This window comes from Citrus clementina, unplaced genomic scaffold (genome assembly GCF_000493195.1).
Source record: "Citrus clementina cultivar Clemenules unplaced genomic scaffold, Citrus_clementina_v1.0 scaffold_3, whole genome shotgun sequence".
Classification (NCBI taxonomy): domain Eukaryota; kingdom Viridiplantae; phylum Streptophyta; class Magnoliopsida; order Sapindales; family Rutaceae; genus Citrus; species Citrus x clementina.
Genome location: NW_006262339.1, coordinates 8596162 through 8607459, shown reverse-complemented (window position 1 = coordinate 8607459; position 11298 = coordinate 8596162). Strand labels below are relative to the sequence as shown.

Here is an 11298-nt window from a genome sequence, read left to right as displayed (position 1 = left end):
AACGTGGCAGTCCCTCCACCAGTTGTACTGACACACTGAGATAGCAGAGCAGATAAACCGGGGTGGCCGACAAGTAGACACCCCAAATTTGTGGACGACAACTCTTTCCCCTCCTCTTCCGTCCACGTGGACGGTCGTGATTTCCCTTTCTCCCGTACGGTCCTCCCTTGTCACTTAAATCCCAATTCCATCCCCACATCCCTCCCCGGCAGTCCCCGCCTCAGTAGGGCTAGTTCGGTAAATTAGTAGAACCGAGGATAGTTTCTGTAAATTAAGAAATGGTGCATGGTTAATTTCGTAATTGATGAAAATTTGTTACTCGAAAGATATGTAGGGGATATTTGTCAGAACCTTCAGATCATCTATTATCGCCTTCTCTCATACACACTGCCTATTGTTTTCTTTCTTTCTTTCTTTCTTTCTTTCTTTCATGTTTCTGTTTCTTATCATTTTGTTGAAAATACAACAAATGTGAACGACGATTTTTTTCTTCCTTTCCAGTAAATCCTAACAGCTAAATTAATCAAAATCTTTCTGTTTCGTCTTAGCTGCAAAGAAAAACTTATCTAAACAGCACTTGTACGGAATGCAAGACATCCACTCAATCGGCGGAGGAAGGTTATTCGGCGGCGGCGGTGGTGACAGGCGGCTACGGCCTCATCCCCACCAGAACCACCAGGCTCTGAAGTGCCCGCGTTGTGACTCTCTAAACACAAAATTCTGTTATTACAACAACTACAATCTATCCCAGCCCCGCCACTTCTGCAAGAACTGCCGCCGTTACTGGACCAAAGGCGGCGTCCTGCGTAACGTCCCCGTCGGAGGAGGCTGCCGGAAGACCAAGCGTAGCTCAAAGCCGAAACCCAACTCAGAATCATCAGCTCAAACGCAAACGCAGACACAAACCGAAGCGCCAGCTGCTGGGGAAAGAGATCGTAAGGCGAACTCTCATTCGAGTAGTGAAAGCTCTAGCACTCTCACCGTCACGAATAATAATAATAATAATAATACGAGTGTTGAAACTGTGTCCGTGCATTCTTCGAGTTCAGTGTCGAATGTGTTGAGTGCCATGAACAACAACAACAATAATAATAATAATGATCCTGGTTTTGAGACTGCACCGACTACTGCTTTGCTCGATCAGGCATCGTCTGATTGCGGGATATTTTCGGAAATTGGGAGTTTCACGAGTCTGATTACATCCTCGAATGAAGCTTTGCCTTTTGGGTTCAGTAATCTGTTGAATAATGCTCAGCAAAATCTTGAGCATGTTCAAAATGAGCAGCAGTGGCAACAAGAACAGCAGAAGTTGGCTAGTGCCAGTTCCATGGGAGGTCATCACGAATTGAAGTTGCATGAGATGGCAAGTGGGCTGCTTGATCAGACAGTACACGATGAGTTATCAGCTTTGCAGGACAGATCAGGGAATACCGGGGGTTTTGGATCGTTGGATTGGCATGGGAGTGCTGATCATCAAGGCTTGTTTGACCTCCCTAACGCCGTTGATCATGCTTCGTACTGGAGTCAGAGTACTCAGTGGACTGATCAAGATCACCCTAGTCTCTACCTCCCGTAAATCTCTTACCTTTTTTATTAACTACAAAAGGATTTTGCTTTTTCTTGATCGAAACTCTCTACCCCCCGAAAGAGGGAAAAAAAAAAAAAAGAGGAAACAAATCAAGTTAAAGAATATTGTGAAGGAGGGTTGCATGAATAGTATCAATTTCATGACTGTTTTCTATGTAAATTTTTTTATATATTATTTTTGTTTTAAAAAAGGAAGTTTGGGTGGGTTTGATCTTTGTTGCGTTCATGTGCTACTAACTTCCGTGTTAGTTTTTTTTTTTTTTTCAATTTTTACTTTTAGGGGGTTTTTTGGTTCCTAATGCGTCTGGAATTTAATTAATGAAGAAAAATATACAGCAACTAGAGAGTGTTCTGTGTGTTTATTTGTTTCCTTGTTTGGTTGTGTTATCTAATTATAAATCTCAGTTAATTTAGTTAAAATGTTCAATTACTGGCTTAATACAACAGTCAAAACGAAACATTATCGTTCAAATTATGCCACGTCATGGCATACAGCGTTAATGGCGATCATAATTACACGTGGTTACTAACATTTATATAGTTTAAGAGAGAAGAGAGAACATGTGTACGGACAATTAGTGGGGGGTTTTAGTGTATGCACTAGTCGGTAAGGGGGAGTGGGGGAGAGTGGTGGGGCCACATGTGGTAGTGACCAGTACCATGCGTGATTATGACTCCACGTGGCGACGATAGTGGGAGGGGAAGGTTTCCTAATGCGTAGAGGGCCACGTGGGCTTTCGCCATACGTTGTAGGCTGACCTCCCTTTGGGAAAGGTCGGTTTGTCCCGTCCGCAGGGCCTTGGTTTTCATTTCACTGATGGGAATTGAGTGCTGAACAGGGTAGATTGATTGAGATGTGAAAATGTGAAATATATAAAGAAAAGAAAAAAAAAATTGGGTGGGTGGGGATGATGATGTGGAGTCCTGGGACCCAGATTAGGTGGGTGTGGGGGGGTGGGGTGGGTTAGTTTCTCGGTAACTTGGTGATTGTGGGCCGAGTCGCATGTGCGGGAAGTGGTGTCAAGTCTGGGCGCGCATTGAGTCATGCACTTGGTGGGTAATTGGTATTTGTTTCTGTTGTGTGTGTTGGAAATAACGTCAATATCATCCAACCAATGCGTGTTTTCAGTGGCTGTTTTTGCACCGAGTAGAGAATTTATTATTACATCAGAGTTCCCCATCCCCTTGTTTCTCTTTTGGGTAATGCAACGACCCATGCCGTATTGACTAGTTCATTTCCATTTTTAATTTTTCTCGAGGGAATGTTATCAATTTTTCGATCTTCCAAGATTTTGATTGATACATGTGTGTACATACAATGCATTAAAAATCGTTAAACATTTACACATTTTGCTCTTAGTTACAATTTTGAATGAATGTCACATGGAAAGATTCTTAAAGAATATCAATAGCATTGTGGTTTCTACTCAATTTTTACCCTCTCCGCACTCATATGAGCACGGTTTGAATCACATGCCTTTTGTACCATTCAAAAATTTATAACACTTAACTTCATAACTTGATAGCACCACAAATTGTTTCAGCTCCAAGGCAGAGAATTCTTAGAAGATATGTATCATTTTGAAATATCCAGTGATATTTTCATGAATTGATTTTGTCTAAATCATGATGATGAAACAGGTGATATATCGGTGTCATCATCAAAGATATAGCATGATCGAAGCTTGGTTATTTTGAGGGTAGGAAGTGGGGCGGAGCTAGGTTCGCAGGGGAGGGTATGGTGGTCCTTAGAATGGGTTTTGAGCTTTGAAGTGGTCCTTATTTGATGATGGACGATTCGGTGGTTCATTATAGGAATGAATATTGACAGAGAGGTGTGAATGAAGTTTTAAAGACGCAAGTTAATAACTTGGTAAGTCCTAGTGTCAACCTTGGAGGCGCTTTGCCTACAGGTACGCACACTTTATGCTTAGCTATCCAGCATCAACGTGGTTAGCTATCAGTACCTTGCAAGTTTTTCAAACGTATGAGCAGTTTTCTCAAATGCTATGAACTGGATTCCGCTGAAAGATTTTAGGCTTCGTTTGGGGACTGCGGCAGTAGCACAAGCTGAGCCTGTCGGTGAATAAGTGTTTGACAAATTATTAGTAAAACTGATACAAGTTTAATAAACACTTCAGCGGCTTTGCATTGAAAGCGTAATTGCAAATTTATATTTTTATAGCAATGCCAAACTAGGCCTTATCACGGGCTTTACTATTTGTCATTTACGTGCTAGCTGGAGCACTTTTAACTGCACTGCCACCGGCTTGATTAACATTGACTTACTCTGTTTGCTGTGATTAATGCGCACTAAATCAAACCCAATTGGCGTAAAAGAGAGTGAAAAGACATTTGTGGAGCCGAACGTAGAATATGATACACCTGATTTGGTTGCCAGGAAAATAATTCCTAATGTAAAAAGTTCCAATGGTGAGAGTTTCAGTGCACGACATGTGAAACGAGCTCGAGCAGCCAAATTAAACTTCTTGTGTTCAGATACTCTAGGACGTTTGAATCAGTGCTGTAATCCCCCCAATAACGTGAAATCCTTCAAAGACTATTCATGTGATAAAATAATTTAAGTAACAAAAAAAATGCTAGCAATATGAATTTGCTAGAAGATTGATGCATGTATAGGCCCAGCACGAAGAAAGACGTGACCTATCATGAGGGGTCCGGTTTCAACATTTTATTGAAAAAACATATGCAAGAATCTATTAGAATTCAGTGACACTGGACCAATGTGTTTCAGTATTGCCCTGATGCTGCCGAGCAATAACAGTGGCATTGATTGGGACTAGAGGGCACTGCCTCACATGGTGGTGGTCCTTACCATTGGTACGACTACACACCAAACATTTGATAACCGTGAACCAAGATGATCCCGAAAGAGATTTTGGTGGAATTGATGCATTGCGGGATATTTTAAAATTTGTTGCCCTAAAATGATTGGCAAAGAATTTGTCCTGAAACTTATGATTACCCATAAGAGGGAAATAGGTTAAACAAGTACCAAACTGGTGTTTCGAAAGACTCTGTGGATTCGTGCAATTTTAGCAGAGCCGGAGCCCTACCCACAGCTTCTGTATTAAGTATTGACATGGGGCCATGAGTGCGGTGGTCATTGAAGATTTTCTTGGGTTTTGTGTTGTGGGGGACATGGTTTTAAGGAAACAATCTTGGCAGCATAATGATGCGCATGCACTACTATTGGGGCTAATTAACTTGGCAAATTTCATTATCCTAACTTTTAAGTCCAGCTAATCAACTTTCCCAAATAAATTATGTCTTTTCGTTCAGGCCAATTCTTTCAAGAGGCACGAATTGCATCCTTAGGGCAAACACAATGATGGAAATATTAGCACGACTTGATTATCTTATTGCAGTTAACCTCATGTTGTACGGCCAACCTTTTACTTAATACGTGTGCCTCTCAATTTACTGGATTATCATGCGTACCTATCAGCTAATCAAATATAAATAAATGCATACGGATTATGAATTTAACATAGAAAAGAATCATGTATGTATCTTCTTCTTTTTTTTTTTTAATTAAGGATCAATGTGTTATGAGATGTGTCTATCAGCTTCTTTAAAAAAATAATTTATTTTTCTCATTAATAATGATAGAAAGTAAACTGCAAAAGTAATTACATGATTTGTGATGTATCTATGCATCAAACTGATCAATTTATAAGTTATTTTGTACACAATTTTGAGATTTAAAGAGCGTGTTGTTATTTGTGAAAGATAATTGTAAGGTGTAATGCAAAATATGAAACTGCTTCCACCCCTCAAAAGCTGCTCAATTGCAAACTATAAACAGAGGGCATGCATTTTTAAATTGACCATACTATTCAGAGAATTCATAACTTGAAGACAGACACATGAATAGAATAGAAGCTGAGCAACTTTCGTTTTTCATATTTGGCTTGCTTATTTTCAATCAGCCCTTTCAGTTTTTGATTATTTATATATTTCTTTCTTTATTATTTTTGTTATTTACTTGCATACTTCGGATACTTCCCACTTAGATCCACGACACAATGGGCAAAATCTCGCCCACCAGCCGGGCCCAATCTGGTACACGTTGGGCTTATAAATTTGAAGGTTGATTTTGCATCTAGCACGCATCCAATACAAACATACAATAAGGGAATCATGGAATGCTGCATGCCAAAAACTTCTTGTTATTTGCTGCAGATGGAATCACTGGGAGGTTACATACAAAATAATTAAAAGTTCAAATAACTTGTTTCCAGTCAACCAGTTTTCTTCTATTCGAGCTATAGGAAATGAATTTTGATTGTTGCAGCTCATCAAAATTGTGTAATAACTATTTTGTGTTATTATTTTGTTGTATCAGCACATGAAATCATATATGCAAGACAGCGAACCCCTTTTAACACTACATAGGAGAAAAGAATAAAGAATCAATTACACAAGTAAAGGGGAATTCATAGCTCTTAGAATTTACAACAGAGAAAAAATTTTCTCCATCTTTTTTGCTTTCTCGTTTGCTTTTTGTCAGTTTTCACCATTCTCACTGGGCTGCCATTCCACTCTGAAGGTAATCTGTTCAATTAAAAGCAAATACATGAGCCAAATTATTCAATCAATAGCTGAAGAAGTATAACAATGAAATAATGAGAAAATTTTACATGGGAAATGCAAAAGAATGCAAACTGGCACTGCTGCTGCTTGACCGAAGAGAGTTGCTTCCTGTACATGGCACTTGCTCCACGCGTGCTGAAAAGGAAAGGGGTTCTCCTGGATCAACTTGATCATGTTGATCAACAAAGCTTTGACCTGAACCTGTTAGGCTTTGAGATATCTCATCTAGAGGCTTGAATGTGATTTTGGTTTCAGAATCTGCTTGGTTTTGAAATTCTTCTTCGCTGTTTGTTGTATTCAAGCTTCCACTCTCCACCTCACTTTCCGAAGTGGCCTCACTTGAATAACTGTTGTCATCAGCTATCTCAGCTGCTGACGGCAACATAAAATTTGCCAGCTCTTCCTCTCTGGCCGGAACCTACAAATTGTTTTTATTTTTATTTTTAAAAATATATGTATTTGAATTTATAAAATCATGCAGGGCCAGGGGAATATAATTACTGTTGGATTACGGCTATAGCAAGAGGTTAATCATAATTCTGCCCAAGTGTTTGAGTAGAAACATTCCTTCAATTTATTATAGTACTTTCTTGCCTTCACATTAACCTTACATTAATCCATATTAAATACGAACAAATTTTTAATTGTTTGAAGATGCTTGAACTAAACATTAACAAGAAGTTCATGACTGGCTGAGAAGCAAAGGAGAGAGCGATAAAAAAAAAAAAGAAGCAAGGAGGCCTGCCATCAGTGGCATGTCAAGCTATTGTCTATAAGAGCCAGGACAGATAACATTAACCCTGCCTTGTAACCAAGGACTCTTTAAAACATCCAATTCTAGTTAGCATGTGATTTAGAATCCTGGAAGAAATAATCCCTCCTTTCAATAGAATAACATAACCACAAGAATTAAGAGTGGATAAAGAGTATTTTAGAATCACGCTAAGAGTCTAGAGGTAAACTGATTGATTACGAGTAGACTAGATGGAGATAAGCCTTTGCAGCAAATAATTAATAAATTACAGCCAAGAGCAAATGGTATCTTACCTTCCCAATCAGCTGTCTGTCAGATGAAATCTTCTCACCAGAACAACTAGTTGCATCAGAATCATCTTCATGTTCCAGCATCCAGTTCTCCAAGCTACTTTTTCTGGTCACATCCGTACTAGTGTCATTTTCAATTCTAATTTTTGACTCATTAGACATAGATGACATTGCCTCCAGAGTTCCATTGTCTGATTCGCGGTCATCAGAACTAAGCACACAAGAGATGATTTTGTGGTCCAGCTCACAATTTTCTACCAAGCACTTGTTCATTAAAGGCACTTCCCTGTCCATGAAAATGTCCTTAACAAACTGATAATCCTGCTCTTCAAAGAATGCAACCAGCTCCGGTGTGTCAGATTCCATCGTCTTCTTTTCACTATAATGCCTCTTTCTTATTTCTCTGTTTCCTTTAGGTTCCCTTGAGGCCGTTAAATTGTTAACTTGAGGTAGCTTTGTGACCGCTGCATTTCCATTCTGTCTATGGACAGCCAAATTGCTCTTTATATCCCTCTTAAAAGTCCTCATCTCCAGCAAATTGTCACTGAATTTGAAAGCCTTGTAATTGGGTTCATTGGTCAGAGTCAAACTCCCGCACATGGAATCTCCATCTGGCAATGCACACATGTATCGAGATTAAAGAAAATATTAGAAAAAGTTTGCACGATTGCTCCCAAGATGTTTGTCATCTCGTGATAAAGACTTCAATATTAAAAGAACATGAAGAAAGAAAAAGTGATTTATTTTCAGACTAAAATGATCAGAAGGCACAAACCGCAAAGCAATAGGAATACTTCAATCTTAAAAGAGCCTGTGATATCAATGTTTATTCTGAAGCTGAATGTGATTGGTTTAGTTTTCCCATTTTTCATTTCCCAGGTTTTCGGCATGACATTCAATATCAGGTGTATCATCCTTATTCAATTTCAAGCCAACAATTAATCAATCCAATTATTATAAGTTTCAATGGTAGATGCACATTAAGTATTTAATCTTTTATTTAATCACCATGTGGATTGTGCTGTACTACAGAGATACATTTTATATTTATTTTATCACAACGTGTACTTCAAGATGAGAAAAAAAATAACAATGCAGTGGAATTACAGAAGTCATATATGCAGATGCTGGCAAGACAACACTTAACAGAGATGATTGGTCAAGGCAAAATTACCGGGTTTCATTTTGCACATTAGGTAGAGAAAGAGTGCTGTCAGTGAGTAAACTGGTGCCCTGCTTGAACAATCTTTAGCAAAAATGAATGGGTAAGTAATTGAATTAAATGATTTATATCTTAAAAAATGAACTAGTACAACTAGAATGCAGCCCATCAAAAGAATGACAACTAAGCAAAAGAAAATTTTGGATTATAATATAAGCAGTTGCATACTTTCATTGTTGTAGTTGAGTTTCAACGATATCCCTTTAGGATACCTAACCATAATCAGCTGGATTGTGAGACCCATTTTTGATTATGCAACTTATTTTGAGATTTGCAATTCTGTATCAATGATTCTTTAGCATTTAAATATTGAACTAATCTTTCAATCATTAATTGGAAGGAAAGATTCCCTTAAAAGCTCCACTTTCCAAAAGTCTCTCTAAAACTCTACTTGCATTGCATAGATACATGGCTGCATTATGAAACAAATAAATAGAGATAAACAAATTTGAAAAAAAAATCTGAAAGAACTCACGTCGAAGAGCCGAGACCCTCAAGAGAGATGCAAGTGCTACTTATGCTGTCCCGCACTCCGGCTATGGAGATGAAGGAAACAGTTAGTTAAAAAGGTGAGTGCAATAAATGGGCAAATGGGGCAGTTCAAGTTATTAATGCGCGTATAATTATAATCTGAAACTGATACTCAGTAACCATAAACCGTCAGTTGGCCTACACAAACACAAATGTGTTGTTCTTGTGAAATCCCTTCACTTGCTGTCTATGATTTCTGCTCTTTACACGGTTGGCAACATGGGAAGCGAAGCACAAAAATTCTGGCATATGTTCGCAGTGTGTGATACACAGTTGTCATGTTATTTATGTGGCAAAATTGATTGCCCTAGGAAATCTCATCATTTATCTCTTATGAAGCTGTATCTTATTTTGACAAGATGCATATGAGATGATTTAAAAAAATAAAAAAAAAAAATTGACATAAATATAAGAAAAATGGTATGTGGCCCGAAATTTTGTTAAATAAAATAATATCGATTCTTTTTTTTCTTTGTCAAGGTGATGGACTCCCAGAGATAGTTTTCAGGCGATGAGCTATCTCCCAATTTTGATTTGATTTCAACAGAAAATGTTAATTTTGGTAGTTTTAGAAGATGAAATTTGGGGCCAAATATTAATGTTGTAAATATGATTTAGACGATAAAAAAAATTGTTTAATTGCGAACAAGTTGTAGTAGTCCTGTTGGTTGCTGTCATGACATTTTAATGAGTGAATAGTGTTAAAAATTTCTAACATTTGAATCTTAATTTGAGTGTGAATTGATACGATATTTATCTATTCAAATGGTACTTAACATTAGAATTCAAATATTAAGATCTTTCGCATTATTATTTATAAGTTTTTAAAAAAAAAATTCTTAAAGATGTAATTACCAAAAGTTAATTGATAATATCCTAATGATGCGAGGTCACTGGTAACAAACATTGTTTTTGACATAATTCGAAGATGAGTGATAACGATTTTTAAATATTAAATTATAATATTTACAATAAGAAATATATAATGATCGTATAGAGAAAAAATGGACATACCAAATTTCTAAACTTAAAACAAATTGGATAAAAACATATGCACTTCATAATTTGATTTTAATGGCAACTTAATTTTCTTCCTACTTAACGTAAGCGAGGTAGAATTCCAAACTTCTAATGTTGAATTTAAAAAAAATTTATCAACAGAATTAGTTGTCTCCCACACATGCATTCAAATAATTAGAAAAGCAATTGGTTTTAATTTTGTTCAAAAAGGCCGAGATAATCATAGTCCATTAATATTATTGGTTGTGGTGTTGGGTTGTTGTTGCAAACACTGCATTTTTTTTTTTTTTTTTAATGATTTCACTAAGATGGGTGGAATATGTCAATCCAATAAAATTCATCTAGTATCTTATGAGATCTTAGGGTGTGTTTGGCATGCAAGACAAGATAGAATGAGATGTAATGGGATAAGATATGATTATATTTAATAATGTCTTGTGTTTTGTGTAGTTCCGAATTAGATAGGATTGTAACAATAATTTATTATTATTATTATTATTAAAATTAATAAAAAATGAATAAACATTTAGTTAATAATAGTTTAATTGAATATAATACAAATGAAAATTCCTTTGATATAAAATTAAAATAGTTTAATATTTCTTATTTTATAATAATTTTATATTGTATTATTACAATTTACAAGTTATTATTATTGTTATAAACTAAAAATATTGTATTATTAATTATACTAATCAAACTCAAAGATATTAATTAAATATCAATCATAGTTTAAATACATTTCTATTTTTATTTATTAAGTATAATTCTAATATTTAATAATTAATTTAAAATATAAATTTGAAATTATATAAATATTTAATAATTATATAAATTAAATTATAATTATAATTTACTATGAAATTAATGATGATATTTAGTATAATTTATTATTTACATTATCAAAATCAATTTTTTTATTACATTTACTACATATTAATATAATTTTAATATTTATAAATTATTACATTTAATCGAGACAATAGTATAATCCTAACCCAACGATCCCATGGCCTACCTTAACTTCCTTGATAAAATTGAGATTATCTTGTAGATCCAAAATTTATAAAATTAAGATTATTTGTTGGCCCAAAATAAGGTAACACTAATACTCTTAGGCTATTTTTGGCACGCAATATCGGATTGAACTAATTATTATGATTGGACTAGATTAAATTGGATTGAATTAAACTGAATTGTATTATATAGTCTTATGTTTGGTACTGTATTAGATTAAACTACGTTAAATTATAGTTAGATAGTATTAAATAGCTTTC

General features: G+C 35.8%; 2 protein-coding genes across 3 annotated transcripts; one reads left to right on the top strand and one right to left on the bottom strand.

Moving 5' to 3' along the window:
• The first annotated feature begins 328 nt into the window (after positions 1-328).
• Positions 329-1802, top strand: LOC18048376 (dof zinc finger protein DOF5.4). The gene has a single exon (XM_006440759.2). It carries the CDS (start codon positions 587-589, stop codon positions 1574-1576), a length of 990 nt encoding a protein of 329 aa, XP_006440822.1. The 5' UTR covers positions 329-586; the 3' UTR covers positions 1577-1802.
• A 4176-nt stretch (positions 1803-5978) lies between these two features.
• On the bottom strand, positions 5979-9303 carry LOC18048374. Of its 2 annotated transcripts, none has more exons than XM_024189220.1 (5): positions 8946-9303; positions 8423-8494; positions 7252-7859; positions 6252-6622; positions 5979-6165 (listed from the first exon to the last, which is right to left on the bottom strand). In XM_024189220.1, exons 2-5 carry the CDS (start codon positions 8439-8441, stop codon positions 6057-6059), a joined length of 1107 nt encoding a protein of 368 aa, XP_024044988.1. In that variant the 5' UTR covers positions 8442-8494; positions 8946-9303; the 3' UTR covers positions 5979-6056. The 2 variants fall into 2 exon arrangements, with proteins under 2 accessions (XP_024044988.1, XP_024044987.1); XM_024189219.1 differs by lacking the exon at positions 8946-9303 and adding an exon at positions 8639-8713.
• Positions 9304-11298: the final 1995 nt, after the last annotated feature.

Bases quoted from the DNA above. Each gene is read 5' to 3' on its own strand.
- LOC18048374 (XM_024189219.1), bottom strand. From the start codon at position 8,690: ATGGTTAGGTATCCTAAAGGGATATCGTTGAAACTCAACTACAACAAT. The intron at 7,860-8,422 runs GTAATTTTGCCT...GTGCATTGCCAG, and splicing joins AATGTGCAAAATGAAACCCG to ATGGAGATTCCATGTGCGGG. The intron at 6,623-7,251 runs GTAAGATACCAT...AACAATTTGTAG, and splicing joins ACAGACAGCTGATTGGGAAG to GTTCCGGCCAGAGAGGAAGA.
- LOC18048376 (XM_006440759.2), top strand. From the start codon at position 587: ATGCAAGACATCCACTCAATCGGCGGAGGAAGGTTATTCGGCGGCGGC.